Source organism: Cetorhinus maximus, chromosome 19, assembly GCF_964194155.1.
Source record: "Cetorhinus maximus chromosome 19, sCetMax3.hap1.1, whole genome shotgun sequence".
Lineage (NCBI taxonomy): Eukaryota > Metazoa > Chordata > Chondrichthyes > Lamniformes > Cetorhinidae > Cetorhinus > Cetorhinus maximus.
In genome coordinates this window covers 60,647,913-60,664,108 of record NC_135897.1, presented here as the reverse complement: position 1 = coordinate 60,664,108, position 16,196 = coordinate 60,647,913, and the positions used below count along the sequence as shown (strand labels likewise).

The window sequence follows — 16,196 nt, the reverse complement described above, 5'->3', positions numbered from 1 at the left end:
GAAAATTGTAAATTTAACCCCGTTATTTATCACCTACTCTACTATTCCAATGCTCCCTCGCTGACATCTCCTCATCCACCCTCCCTAAGCTTGAATTTACCCAGAAGTCTATTGCTCGTATCCTACCTGACACTCAGTTCCGTTCACCCATAAACCCCTTGCTTACTGACCTACATGGGCTCCCAAGGCCTCAATTTTAAAATTTGCATCCTTTAAAATTCAAATCCTTCCATGTTTTCACCCTTCCCTATCTTTGTCGCCTCCAATAGCCCTGCATGCCTCCAAGAGTTCTGCATTCCTCCAATTCTGGCCACTTGTGCATCCTTAATTTCCTTTTGCTCCACCATTGGCAGCCATGCCTTCTGGAATCCCCTTCTTTAAACCTCACTAACTTACTAATCTTCTGCTTTAAGGTCTTCTTTAAAACCTACCCTTTTGATCAAGTTTTTGATCACCTGTCCGGTTATCTCCATATGTCGCTTGGTATTAGATTTTGACTGACTGATTGGTATTAGATTTTGTGGAGTGCCTTGGAACATTTAACCATGTTAAAGGTGCTATGCAAATGCATTATTTAAGAAAAGGAGAGATAAACCAGGTAGTTGCTGACCTGACAGCCCAACATCAGTTGTGGGGGAAGTGACTGGAATCAGGGACAGAATGGTTGATCAGAGTCAGTCTGTATGGATTTGTGAAGAGTAATCTAGTTCAATCTAATCTAGTTCAAATTTCTAAGGGAGTCACCAATATGATGGATAAGGGGGTGTCCATGCCAACTCTATACATGGACTTCCAGAAGGTGTTTAATAAGATTCTGTATAAGGCTTTTTTTTAAACAAAAAACAAAAATGCACTTAATTGGAGCCAACCTGTGGCAAGACATGGAAATTGGTTGAGGGAGTAGAGATAAAGGAAGCATACTTTTTTTTGGGATCTGACAAGTGGTGTTTCCCCCAATATACTTGGGCCACAGTTTTTCAGCATGTATGTCAGTGACTTGGATGCAGCTAAGAGCTAGTGTACAGGTACAAAAATGATCAAAAAGCCTAATGATGTGTTGGATTTTATCTGACAGTGGTAGAAATTTACAAGTGAGCAAGTGGTGCATCAGTTGTATGGAGCCTTAAGTCAGACCTTGCTTGTAGTGCTGTATTCAGTTTTGAGCACCACACCTCAGGAAGGATATATTGGCCTTGGAGAGGTTGTGGGGCAAATTTGCATAAATGATGCTGGAACTGAAAAAGCATAAATTATGATGACTGGTTACATAAACTTAGCTTATATTGGCTTTATTATAGCAGGTTGAGGAGTGATCTAATTGAGGTGTTTAAAAGACAATGTTCCTGTAAGGTAATTACAAGGAAACTATTTTAGGATTTTAACATGGGTGATTGGGTGCTGTTGGGGAAATTAAATGGGCAAAAGTTTAAAGCATGCTGGATTTTACTGAGACGGGGATAAGGGACCAGCAGCCAACCTGCTCCCAGGAGGCAGGTAGGCATTTTAAATATATTAAAGGGATGGAAGCCTTGGATTTAACCTGCTTTGCAGGTTTAATTGTGGCCAACCAGGCCTTGGGGAAACCCAGCAGCTGCAGCAAAGCAAGAACAGCTAGCTCCCAGCATATCCAAGTAAAAACCCACCTCTTGTCTTCTGATGGGGGAATTCAGAATAAGGGGGCATAGTTTTAAAATCAGAGCTGGGTCATTCTGGAGTGAACTAAAGAACTATTTTTTTACACAAGGTTAGTGGAAATCTAAACTTTATTTCTGCAAAAGGCTGCTGATGCTGGGACAATTGAAATTTTGAAGACTATGATGGATAGATTTTTGTTAAGAAGCTGGATAAGTGGGGTTGAGGTATAGATCAGCCTAGATTCAAAGACCTCTCATGTCCCTATTTTCCTAATAAGTACACTTTTTTTTGCTTTTTTTTTTATCTTGCTGTTCCTTTTTTTTCCCTCTCTCCACTATCTTTCTTACCCTCCTGTCTGCCTGTTTTCCTGTCTTAAAATTGGAGCTTTTACACTTGTCTTTTTTTGTAACCTGTTTTCAAAATCAAGAATCTTTATTTCTCCTACTGTTTTAAAACCTAAGTTTGGTGTTTCCTCCTTGCTGCTTTAAGATTTGCCTAGTAATCTGTTCTTTTTTCAAGCTTGATAGCATCCTGCACCGTAGACCTTAAGTCAACTAGAATTAATTAATCCAGATATGCTGATTGGAACATGCTTTTAGAAGTTTCAAATTTTGAGGAGTTGGGTGCCTTCCAAATGTTTGGACTGGAACATCTTCAGGAATGACTTTGACTCGTGGAATTTTCTATTTGGTAAGTATCCTCTCTCTGCAGGTGATGCTTTCAGCAATAGCTTAACCAATCCAAACATTGGTGTACAATAACTGAGCAACAGAAAAGTAATACTGCTGATTGTACTTAATGTCTCTAATATTATTTGCTTAGCATGTATGATCTACTCATGTTGACATACCATATTATTGCCTCTAATATGTATTCATTCTCTTCACAGATGAACCTGGACCTTCAAGAAGTTAAAAGTACATAGCATAACCCACAGATACACAGGTCACATATACATAAACAGCACAACTTTACCATGCAACAGCATCAAACATAAGACTTCTGTGCCTCAAAGTGGAGAATCACCAGCACATGATCCTTCACTAAGTTCTGAAGATGTACATTATCATTTGGTTGAAAATAAATTGAAGAAGCCAATGATATGGCACAAGTACTCTTTTTATTAGCACTTTAGTACAGAACAGAGGTTGGAGTAATACAAACCAGGAAGCGATTTGTGATTGATGTATGCTGTCAGATTGACAAGTATCTTTTATTCCCAAATGTAAAAAAAATTCTTGGCAGTGCTTTTACTGCTTTCTACATTTTCCTGGAAATAGAGGAGCCTGCAAGTCATCTTCAGCATTTCTCAGGTGAATGATGCAACAGAAGCTGCCTGCAGGAAATTATTATAAACCATCAAAAGCCTGGAAATTCATCAGCAGTGTGACTTTAACTCCAGTTGATTTGCTGAAGGTTGTGAATCAAGAAACCCTTACATAATATGCCAGCACAATACACAACACTCAAAAGAGTTGTTGAAGACCTTCAATCTCCAAATGCAGGCTTATTTGTTCAACTTAGGTAGGATATTAAAGTTCATGGATAATCTCCTTAGGTTGTTGGCCTTTATGCTCCCACATCACATTCCTTCTCGTGAGAGGATAATGGCTGCAGTAATTTCTGGTCTGAGCTCATTAGATGTGGAAGATGGGCTTCCTGGCATTTGCTGGAGATGCAGTCTGGCGGTAGTAGGGAGAAGCCCTGCCTGTGCAAAAATTTAGTTAAAGCTTCAAATTTACAACCCTGGCAATATGTGAATGCTCTATTGTGCCTCAACAGTATAATTGGATCATGCACCCAGGGTCCCTGCAGTAGTAGAGCTAAAGCTGTGTTTCCCTCATTCTGCAAATCTAATGGGCTGACAATTTCTGTTCCTCGAAGTGGGCAGCAGAGCGGAAAGCAACAGTGATGAATATCCACTAGTTGCTGTCCACTTGCATATACCACCAAAAAATAGGGAGAGGGCAGGAGAGAGAAAACCTATCACTGCTTGCTTGTCCCTACAACCACCCCCCCACCCCCCCTCCAACTTCTCTCCCCCCACCCCCCCACCTTAAACCAGCTTATATTTCACCCCTCTCCTAATATTACTCAGTTCTGTTGAAGGGTCATGAGGACTCGAAACGTCAACTCTTTTCTTCTCCGCCGATGCTGCCAGACCTGCTGAGTTTTTCCAGGTAATTCTGTTTTTGTTTCTAACTTTTAATGTCCTGTTTATGGTGTAAAAGGCTTAAATTTAAATACTGGGCAAAATTGTGGGGTGAGAGAGATGGAAATGAAGAAAATGTCTTTCCCATTTATACAAAATTACTGCAAATGTAATTAAGCAGACAAGAAGCATTGAGACATCCTGAGGACATAATTGAAGTATTACTTACAATCTATGCCTTTTTAATTCAAATTATTTGATTCAGTTGCCCCTGCATGCAGCAAGACCTGGACAACATCCAAACTTGGGCTAATAAGTGGTGAATAACATTTGGGACATTGCCAACAAAAGAGATCTAACCACCTCCCTTGACATTCAGTAGCAATATCATTGCTGTATCCCGCATATTCAATATCCTGGGGGCCACCACTGACCAGAAACTTCACTGGGCTTGCCACATAAGTCCCATGGCTGTAAGAGCAGGTCAGAAGCTGGGTATTCTGCAGGGGCTCACTCACTCCTGAAGCCTTTCCGCTATCTACAAGTTGCAAGTCAGCAGTGTAATAGAATATTCTCCACTTGTCTGATTGCAACTCCAACAATACTCAACAAGCTTGACATCATTTAGGACAAAGCAGTCTATTAAGTTTATTGACACCCTACACTATCTTAAACATTTACTCACTCCACGACCATGGCTGCAGTGTGTACCAATGTTCACTCTAAGCTGTGTGGTTTCGCAAAAGGACAAATAGGTCCTACACAAGCAGCCCCTTTAAGATGTGTGGCTGCTTAGCTATCTTAAAGAGACCACATTGTTTCAAACAGGCTGCAGACAGCAAAATGAAATTAGAGGGAACATTGGTGTGTACCATCTACAAGATGCATTGCAGCGAATCATCCAGGCTTCTTTGACAGCACCTTCCAAAACCGTGACCTCTATCATCTAGAAGAACCAGGGCAGCAGGTCCATGGGAGCAACACCACCTGCAAGTTCCCCTCAGTCCCGAAGCATCCTGACTAGGAAATATATCATCGTTTCTGGGTCAAAATCCTAAGTTCTCTACCCAACAGCATTGTGGGTGTACTTTCACCACACAATCTGCATTGCTTCAAGATGGTGGCTCCCCATCACCTTCAGTTAGCAGTGGACAATAAATGCTGGCCTTGCCAGCCATCCCATGAACAAATAAGAAAAGCTATCTGACTTGAAATTTTTGCTTCAAACTTCCACATTGTTGCTTGCCTTGTTTATTTCAAATTATTGCAAACTTCTTTCATTAAAAGAAAACTAAATTATCTGAAGCGGACTTTTTATTTTTGAGATGTAACACATTTTATTTATTACCCACCTCTAGTTGCCTCAACGGCAAAAAGAGTTGTGCATGTATTGTGGAATGACAATCGCATCATAGCCCACAAATCACCTCCATTTTCAATCTTTGGCACGGTAGGCCAGTACCATAAGCATAAGGCTATCATATTCTGAAATTTAAATGCAGGTTTGTTTCTTTTGACTTGATTTGTAGGGAAAAAGTGCATACTGTATAAATGTTGAAATCAGTATGTTCTAAGTTCAAGTGACCGTCTCAATGGTCAAACTGATATTTCTTGCCAATAAGAATATTGCACATTGCATATGATACTGCTTGTGAAAAGTGTTATCAGTTACATCATATTGTAAGAATAATTGTCAAAGTGTAAATACTTTATTTAAACTGCTTAACTTTACTCTTTAAAATATTGTGCATTATTGAGTTTATTTCAGTTATGAAAAAGCACTTGTTAACTCTCTCATGCTTAGGAATGTATTTGACATTTCCACGTAAACTTTCCAAGCAAAAACCAAAATGTTCCCAAATCTTACAGGTCATGTTTATTTAAAAGCACGCCTGAACCAAGAATAGAATTCTAATTAGCTCTTCATGTTTACTTGATTCTACAAGTTGCTGGTGTAAACATAAATGCTCCTCCAATTGTCTTTCCTGTGTCCGTTTGTATAGTAGCATACTAAATGTAATTAATGTACTGTCAAAAGTTACCTAAAGGCAACGAGCTATTTTTAAGCGGAGTCTTGCTACTTTTAAAATAAAATAAATGTTTATGTTTAAATTGATTTGAAGAATTAAATGGACTTTCGGGGAATTTAAAGAAAGCATGATCTGAACATAACCTTCTTTGGAAAACTGGTTGTGCACTTAGCAGATTTGAGCTGTGTATGATTCTTGCTTTAATTAACTCTAAAGGTTCTTTCTAGAATTACATATTTTCTGTTGTTTAGCAAATAAGGGAAGTCTACCCGAATTAACATTAGCTCAGAAGAACAAGCTGAAACATCTCACCATAGTAAGCTTGGCTGCAAGAATGAAGGTACTTAAGTTTTTGTTTGTGCATACATGCTAGGTGTCCAGGACGCATGGCCATGTAGTGATTTTTCTTTGTGTTCTGATTCAATTTAGTTTTGTAGCCAGCACATTTTTGTAGGAGCGCAATTGAACTTGTGTACATTGTTTACATAGGGATTAATTTTTCTTTATTTAACTTTAATAGCAACTATACTCTATAATTGGTACTGTTACTGCAATGTAAAAGTGAATATCAACTACACAGAAACCCATAGCTAATTTAACGCAGTGCAGTAATATTTGAAGTTATTGTTCCATCACTTTAGGGCTATGTGGGAGATCTTAGGTCTATTGCAAAATGCCTGGGAAGTGCCTTAAAGCCATAAGCACCATTTTATAAGCAAATATTTCATAGACAACAGATGCATTCTTAGGTTTAGGAGATTATACAGTTTTCTTCTCTCTCTCACTCACTCTCTTTCACTCTCTCACACTCTCTCTCTCTCTCACGCTAGTACAGTTGAAATGTTTAATTTTTCATTTTTATTTAATTGTTATATGTACTGTTTCATTTTATCAAAATGAAGAATATTCCAGGGAACTAGGCGATGCTGTGGGGTGTACCCTACCCTTTTCACCTCTAGGATCTAGGTTTGTGTACAGCTCAAACTGATGGGATGAAAATCTCCCTGACTCCTATCTGTCTTGTCTCTACATAAAATGGATTGGCCAGTTTTAATCCAATTCCTAAAGGTTATGGACCGACAGCATAAAACTGCCCCAAATTGGCTATTAATTCAGAATATACTGGATGGTTGATGGGGGAAAAATGTAAAACTGTTGCACTGTTACTTTTCTAACTTTGAAATAAGGCAGATTTGTTGGGAAATAGAGGGTGCTTTAGTTGGAGTGTTAACATCTAATCATACTGTGCTTGATCCAGGAGTGTTTGATTCTTAAGCTGGCTGCCGATAATACATTTTGTTCCCTCAGCAGTAACATCCTTTGCAAATTTTATCTTAAAATTTGCAATATCTTTGTGGAATGCAGCACTAACATGAGGGTTTTGTTAAAAATTCCTAACATCCTAAGTAACTCTGTAGTGCTTTAAATTGACATCTAAAACCAGCTTTGTCTTTTGTGCACATTCATTTCTCCTTCTAAACTCAATTTCTCACTTGACTTCTGCTTTTGCAGTTCATACTTCTGCCAGCATTGTACTATCGCTGCTGTTGCCTCCATAGTCTAATTGCTAAATAAGGATTATAGGAAAAATTAACTAACTGGAAGAAAAGATTTTACCAGATAAATGACCTATTTGAGAATCTATGCTCCAATGGTTAAACTAGTGGTCTGAGAAGAGAGAGCTTGTCTGACAACCTCATTCTATTGAATGCTTAACTGACGGTGCTATTACGTGTTCGCGACTCATGAGCTTATACTTTACATCAAGAGAATGTCCTTCAACTAATCTTTGTAAAGCTATGGTTAATGTATGATACTGAGTTTTATGTCTGTATGAGAACAATAACAATTTCATATTAGCTGGATATGTTGTAATCATTAATATTAATGAAAAAGTGAAACCAAAGTTTTTTTTCTATTAGTTGTAATTTCGGTAAGATCTTTTAGGAATATTACATTGAAAGTAATGAATGGCATCTCAACAATTCTTTGTATTTTTATACTTGGTTCTGTATTGAAAAAAATAATTTCAGATTTGGGTCATCTTATAGGGATATCTATAAATCAGAATCATGTTTTTTTTGGTCATTGCACTGAAGTTGTTAACCATTCTTTTATAACTTGGCAGTGCATTCCATATTCCATGCTCCTGAAAGACCTTGATATAAAAAACCTCAGAGAGTTGGAGGATTTAATTATTGAAGCAATTTATACTGATATAATACAAGGCAAACTTGATCAGCGAAATCAGCTTCTTGAGGTTGACTTTTGCATTGGCAGAGATCTCCAAAAGCAAGACATCAGCAACATTGTTAAAACTCTCCAGGAATGGTAATTGTGATTTTTTTTTGTTTGTTCTTCTATTTAGTAATAATTATTATATAACAGGACAATATTAGGGGACAATCACAAAAATCCTTAGACTCTTAGTATCTTAATGAAACAAATTAATGGAAAACCTACCTGCATTCATGATGCTTATTTCATATCTGTGCTGACATGAAGATAAGTACAGCAAGTTTTGGCCACCACATGTAATGGTCCTAAAATAGGAACAGGAGTAGGCCATTCAGCCCATTGAGCCTGCTCCACCATTCTATGGGATAATGGATGATCATCTACCTTAATGCCATTTTCCTGCACTTTCTCCATATCCCTTGATGTCGTGAGTCTCCAGAAATCTATTGATTTCTGCCTTGAACATGCTCAATGACTGAGCTTTCATATCCCACTGAGGTTGAGAATTCCAAAGATTCGCCACCCACTGTGAAGAAATTCCTCCTCATCTCAGTTTCAAATGGCCTACTCTTTAGCCTAAGATTATGTCCGCTGGTTTTAGACTCACCAGCCAGGGGAAACATCTTATCTGCATCCACCCTGTTGTGCCTTGTAAGAATTTTGTAAGTTTCAATGAGGTCACCCACATTCTTAGAAACTCTAAGTAATACAGAGATTGTCTCCTCATAAAACAATCCTGCCATCCCAGGTAATCCCAGGAACCTCCATTGCGCTCTCTATGTCAAGTATATCCCTCCTAAGATAAGCACAACGAAATGTTTCAGATATAGATAGCTCATTTTATGTCCTTTTTGCCATCCTAAAATCAAATTATACAGATGTATCCCCTCCCAGTGCCTGGTTCTTTCACGTTTTTAATGATTTATTTTATAGTGGAAAAGTAATTTCAACCGAGAGGGCCATGTATTGATATTTTTTTATCTAGTTAAATCTGGACTCCTGTAAAATAGAAACATGAAGCACATGTTCTGCACTCGTATTCTCTTTTATCATTTGGGCTTTGCAAATGCATTTCACTCTAAACAGAAGGGAGCTAACCTATGTACTCTTAACAAAATCTGGCAGGCACTGGAAATAAATCCTCAATATCTGAAAAGTAGGGATGTTACAAAAATATTAGCAAATGGGCCATTTTGAAATATTTTTTGATGTATACGCAGCAGTTATGTTCAAGACCTATGGCTAACTTTAATGGAAAGATAATCATCTGTTAAACAATATTACAATTAGAGAGGATTTTGTTATTTGTTAATCATGTGACTTTTTAAAGATACGAAAGTTATGACTTTTCTGAAGTACAGCTCGTCCTGTAATTGCATCATATTCTAGATTCACACAAGTTTATGAAAATGCATTCACCAGTTATCTTAAGTGTTTTTTAATGCATTTCTCTATGACAGCTGTATGAAAAAAGGTCCTATTCCAACAACTTGTCCTGTTTCTTAACAGGTGCGATTGTTGTCAAGCAGTTCTGCTAGGAATTGAGCAGCAAGTCCTCCGTGTAAATCAGTATAAGGAAGGTCATACAAAAACTCAGCAGCAGGTAGAAACTGAGGTGAGTTAGGAAGATAAAAAGAAGACTATTGACCCATCAATCCTGCTTTTTCCATCGAACCTGTACAGTTTAACTTGTTAACAGGATTTTATCATTAATTCCAGAAGCTAGAATGTTACAAAAAAACCTTCAAATGTGCAAATGCCTTCTGACAATCAAGTAATTTGTAAAACATTTCTATAGATTTCTTTTTCTTTGCCCATTCACCTCCAATGCTCATATTCATTACCTCACCTAACTTTGCAGGACTGCTTTTGAGCAACTTAATTAAGGAAAGTGGGTAAATGTATCCTGTGGATAATGTATACAATTAAACCTTATGCTAACATGGACAAGTACACTTATCCTAGCATTATTGGGCTGTGTTGGTTGCCGGTGAGTTTAGTTGCCTTTTGACAACCAAATGTGCTTTTGTAACCAGGTTAACCATCAGACTTTTGAGCTTCAGTTTGGTTTTATCCATTTAAAACCCACCACCAAAATCGTGGATGGGAGCTAGGAGGAGGCAGAACATGGATAAGAAAAAAGCTTTGTTTAGGCTACATTAAAGGACAAGCAAAAGTAAAGTGCTTTACAAATTATTTTCTTAAATGTTTACTCTCGGGCTTCCTGTCATTTGAGGAGTTTACTACAGTAATCAGGCTTCTGTATCTCACAGTATTATTAAGTATTTACAGCACAGAAACAGGTCTATGCCGATATTTATACTCCACATGAGCCTCCTTCCACCTCAATTCATCTAACCCTTTCAACATATCCTTCCAATCCTTTCTCCTTTGTGCCTAACTAGCTTGCACTTGAATACATGTTATTTGCTACTGCAGCCTACTGGCTGTGAATTCTAGTTTCTAACCACTTTGTTGGGTAAAAAAGTTTCTCCTGAATTCCTGATTCAATTTATTAATGATTATCTTGTATTTATGGCACCTGGTTCTGGTTTCACCATAAGTGGATACATCTTCTCGTCCACCCAATCAAATCCTGTCATAATCTCAAAGACATCATTTAAGTTACCCCTAAGTCATCATCTCTAAAGAAAAAGTGCCCCAGCCTGTTCAATCTTAGTGCCTTCGTCATGCTGTGAAAGTTTATCCAGATATTATTTCTGCAGCTGTATTTACAAGTTTACAAGTTATAGTTACACAGTCATTGAATTAACCTGACTTTTCTTCGCTGATATTAATTCAACTCCTTTCTGAATTGTGTTTAGTACCTTCTGTCTGGTAACTCTGTTTAGCAAAGCTGTTGAATAAACATATATTTTCCATCCATACCTTCTCTTTATGACTTATTTTAATATAGTCTACCTTTTTTCTTAATGTTGTGCTTGCTGACGCCACAACTGAAGAGGGCAGACATCCTGCACAACAGTTGCAGTGTCTGTGACATCACTGACAGTGACGTCCCAGGTAGCTGCCTGCATCAATGATGGCACAGACCAGAGAGGGAAAAAAACACACAACACTGTTTTTGCTCCCTTCCACCACCATTGTCCACTTCCTACTCCCTTCATTGCTCCCTCCTGCTTCCCACTTCCTCCTGATCTCTTCTCCACTCCCTTAGAACCATAAAAAAGTTACGGCACAGAAAGAGGCAATTCAGTCATGTGTGTGTGTGTCAGCCAGAAAAAAAGAAACTAACCATTCATTTTTAATCCCACTTTCCAGTACTTGGTCCGTAGCCTTGCAGGTTACGGCATTTCATTGCAAATCCAGATACCTTTTAAATGAGTTGAATGTTTCAGCCTCAACCATCAATTTAGGCAGTGAGTTCTAGATGCCCACTACCCTCTGGGTGAAAAAGTTTTTCCTCATGTCCCCTCTAAATTCCTTCTCCCAATCACCTAAAATCTATGCTCCCTGGTAATTGACCCCTCAGCTAAGGGGAACAGATCTTTCCTGTCTACCTTATCTAGGCATCTTAATTTTGTGCACTTCAATTACGTTACCCCTCAGCCTCCTCTGTTATAAGGAAAACAACCTTAGCCTATCCAACCTTTATTTCTTAGCTGTAATTTTCAAGCCCTGGCAACATTCTTGTAAATCTCCTCTGTACTCTCTCCAGAGCAATTATGTCCTTCCTCTAATGTGGTGACTAGAACTGTACACAAAATTCCAGCTGTGGCCTAACCAACGTTTTATAATGTTCCATCATTACATCCTTGCTTCTGTATTCAATACCTCGTCCAATAAAGGAAAGCATTCCATATGCTTTGTTTAGCACCTTATCGACCTGTCCTGCCATCTTAAGGGACTGGTGGACATGCATTCCAAGGTCTCTCACTTCCTCAGCCCCTCTCAATTTCCTCCCGGTTAACTGAGTATTTCCTTGTGTTTGCCCTCACCAAATGCATTACCTCTCGCTTTTCCAGGTTGAATTCCATTGACTTTTCCATTCATTCAACCAAACTACTGATATCATTCTGGAGACAACAGCTATCTCTTCACTATCAACTACATGGCCAATTTTTGTGTCATCTGCAAATTTCCCAATCCTCCCACATTTAAGTCCAAATCATTAATATGTACAACAAACAGCAAGGGTCCTAACACTGAGCCCCATGGAATGCCACTGGAAACTGCTTTCCATTTGCAAAAAACAGCCATCAGCCATTACCCTTTGTTTCCTGTTGTTATGATATGGCAGGCGGTATTTGCCAGGCTGACCAAATCCATAAGGGAAACTTGGCCACGCTATCACAACGATTTTGCAATTTGTATTTATTACAAGAAGGCTTGTGCACTGAAGTCAAGTAATGGAGTCTACTACCACCTTTAAAGATTTTAAAGATTAAATTAAAACATTTATTATCAAAAGAGGAGAAAAAAACTTAACACACACACAAGATTACAGTTACACAGTTATAACTGTTCCCAAAATTTCTACTTAACCAGACTCCCAACTACACACCCATCTTAAGGCAAATAGATTCCAAATTTATGAAGTCATCCAGCAATTTTACCACAAGCACCCACTGGACAATGGATTTCCAAAGGCTTCTAACACAATTTTGGTTACTGGAACAGTTAACTTCTGCAGGGTGGCTAGGTGCTTTTTCTCCAAGTCTGTTTCACTCAGTCATCTTTCAAGGTCTCACACGGCCACACCTCTCAGCCTTCCATCCATCTTTAAATATATTTTATCCTTTTTGATTTGTAAATCCCATTGTTTCCACTTGTTTTTAGAAGTTACTGTTCCCAGAATATATAAGAAGTTCTCACATGGCAGCACTTTTGGGAAAAAATTCAACGTAATAACCTTGCCTTATTTATCTTACCAGTTGTAACCATTTTCCACATCCCTTTGAAAACCAAACACTTCTCCACTTATCTAAAAAATCAAATTTCATTCACACCGTATCTGCTGACCTCACCCTAGCGCTACTCATCTCCATTTCAAATGCCTGTTTTACATCTCACTTCTTTGATAATTTAAACCTTGCAGTCTAACCATCTCTAGTTTGATTAAATTAGCCACACCCACAGAATCATACAAGCACACGCACATAAGCTCGCTAAAAAGTATCCCACAATAATATTAGGAAAAATATGCTAATTTCTTGATACTGTTGCTGAGCCCATTTTGGATCCAACTCGCCGCCTTCCCCTGTACCCCACGGGATCTCACTATTTTGACCAATCTGCCATATGGAACCTGTCAAATGCCTTGCTAAGCTCCATGTAGACAACATCCATTGCACTACCCTCATCAATCCTCCTTGCTACTTCCTCAAAAAATTCTTTTGAGTTAGTAAGACACGATCTTTCCCTAACAAAACTATGCTGACTATCCCTGAACAGTCCGTGCCTTTAAGTGACAGTTTATTATGTCTCTCAGAATTGATTCCAATAATTTGCCCGCCACCGAAGTCAGACTGACCAGCCTATAACTTTCTGATCTATCCCGTGCACTCTTTTTAAATATTGGTGCAACGTTCGCAGACCTCCAATCCTCTGGTACTTTACCTGTTTCTTGTAAGGATTGGAAAATTATCCTCAGCATCCGCTATTTCCTCCCTGACTTTCTTTAACAAACTGGGATACAATCCATACGGCCCTGCTGATTTATCTGCCTTCAGGGATGTCAGTCCCTCCAGTGCTTCCTTTCCCATTATGCTTATTGTATCTAATATTTCACACTCCTCTAACTAGAATGTCTGCATCGTCCCTCTCTTTAGTGAACACAGAGACTCATTGAGAACCTGCCCACATCTTCAGCATCAACATGCAAGTTACCATATATATCTCTGATAAGCCCTACTCTTTTCTTAGTTATTCTCTTTCTTTTAATATACTGGTAAAACATCTTTGGGTTTTCTTTGATTTTACCTGTCAATATTTTCTCATCCTCTCTTTGCTTTACTAATTTCCTTTTTTATTTCACTCCTGTACTTTCTATACTCCTCTCGGCTTTCTATAGTATTAAGTCATAGAGGTTCACAGCACAGAAAAAAGGCCCTTTGGGCCATCGAGTCTGTGCCGGTCAAACTACTAGTACCTAACCATTCTAATCCCATTTTCCTGCACTAGGTCCATAGCCTTGCATGCCATGGCATTCTTCTTAAATGTTATGAGGGTGTCTGCCTCTACCATCCTTTCAGGCAGTGAGTTCCAGATTCCCACCACCCTCTGGGTGAAAAAATTCTTCCTCACATCACCTCTAAACCTCCTGCCCCTTACCTTAAATCTATGCTCCCTGGTCATTGATCCCTCCACCAAGGGGAAAAGTTCCTTCCTGTCTACCCTATCTATGCCCCTCATAATTTTATACACCTCAATCATGTGCCCCCTCAATCTCCTCTGCTCCAGGGAAATAACTCCAGTCTATCCAACCTCTCCTCATAACTAAAACTCTCCAGGCCAGGCATCACCCTGGTAAATCTTCAAATCTTGTGGGCAGGATTCTCAATGAGAATAAGCTTTTTGTGACTGTCAAAAAGCATAAAAAGAAAGCTTATCTTTCTTTTATGCCTCTGAATAACCCAGGGTGCTCTAGATTTGACAGTACCACCCTTTTTCTTAGTGGGAACATGTCTACACTGCCTGTAGAATAGCACTTTTGAATGCCTCCTACTGATCTGACACCATTTTCCCTTCTGGTAGCTGTATCCAGTCCACTTTCACCAGTTCACCTCTCAGCTTTGTAAAATTTGTCCTCCCCCCCCACCCCCGATTTGGAACTTTTACTCCTGTTCTATCTTTGTCCTTTTCCATAAAGATGCTAAATCTAACTATTATTGTCACCATCTCCAAAATGGTTCCCCCACTGCTACTTGATCCACTTGCCCAGCTTCATTTTGTAAGACTAAATCTAGAATTGCACCCCCTATCATTGGGCTTGTTATGTGCTAGCTGAAAAATTTCTCTTGAATGCAGTTCAAGAATTTTATGCCCTCTGTGCCCTTCACACTGTTCGTATCCCAATTGATATTAGGGTAGTTGAAATCCCCAACTATTACTGCCCTATTGTTTTTGCATGCAGAAGTTTGCCTGCATATAAGCTCTTCTAGCTCCCTTCCTCTATTTGACGGTCTATTGTACACTCCTAGCAATGTGGCTGCCCCTTTTTTATTTGAGCTCAGCCCATATGGCCTCATTTGATGCTTCATTTAGAATATTATCCCTTCTCCACAGCTGTAATTGACTCTTTAACCAATAATGCTACACCCCCACCTTTTTTTATCCCCTTCTCTATCCTGCCTGAAAACTCTATATCCAGGGATGTTAAGCTGCCATTTTTGCCCCTTTTTTTAAGCCAAGTTTCTGTTATAGCAATGATATCATGCTGTCATCTATCTATTTGTGCCCTCAGCTCATTAGCTTTATTTGCTACACTGCTTGTATTTACGTATACACTTTTTAACACTGCCAAATTCCTGTGCTGTACACTTTTTAACCTGTGCTACTTCTGTCTTTCAGAGTCACTCACTAATTATCCATCCCCCATTCCCTGCTCTGAACTTGCCTTCAGGTTGCTACCCCCCTGCCCCAGATAGCGCTAGCAAATCTCCTTGTGAAGATATTCGTCCTAGCCCTGTTCAGGTGTAGACCATCCAGCTTGTATAGGTCCCACTTCCACCAGAACTGGTCCCAAAGCCTCAGAAATCTGATGTCACCCCTCCTACATTAGCTTTCCAGTCACGTGTTCAATTGCTGGAGTAATCCTGAGATTACTGCTTTGGAGGTCCTGCTTTTCAATCTCCTTCCTAGCTCCTTTAAAATGTGCTTTCAGGACCTCATCCCCTTTCCTATCTAAGTCATTGGTACCAACGTGGACCATGACCTCTGACTCATCATCCTGCCCAGAAGAATGTTCTGCAGCCGCTCCATGACATCCTTGGCCCTGGCACCAGGGAGGCAACTACCATCCTGGAGTCATGTCTATGGCCACAGAAACGCCTGTCTGGTCCGCTAACTAACGAATCCCCTATCACTACTGCTCTTCCCCTCCTCTTCCTCCCCTCCTGTACAGCAGAATTGCCTGTGGTGCCACAAACCTGGCTCTGACTGCACTCTTCCAAGGAACC

At 39.3% G+C, this 16,196-nt stretch overlaps 1 protein-coding gene across 3 annotated transcripts in view; it reads left to right on the top strand.

Moving 5' to 3' along the window:
* Positions 1-16,196, top strand: part of LOC144693836 (COP9 signalosome complex subunit 7b-like) — a 41,137-nt gene that overhangs the window by 22,079 nt on the left and 2,862 nt on the right. For 2 of the 3 annotated variants that reach the window (XM_078563914.1, XM_078563916.1), the window contains exons 4-6: positions 6,069-6,157; positions 7,946-8,148; positions 9,565-9,670. In XM_078563914.1, the coding sequence (XP_078420040.1) occupies positions 6,069-6,157; positions 7,946-8,148; positions 9,565-9,670 (398 nt within the window). Of the gene's footprint in view, positions 1-2,524; positions 3,160-6,068; positions 6,158-7,945; positions 8,149-9,564; positions 9,671-16,196 lie in introns of those variants that run through there. The other variant, XM_078563917.1, reaches the window with a different exon arrangement.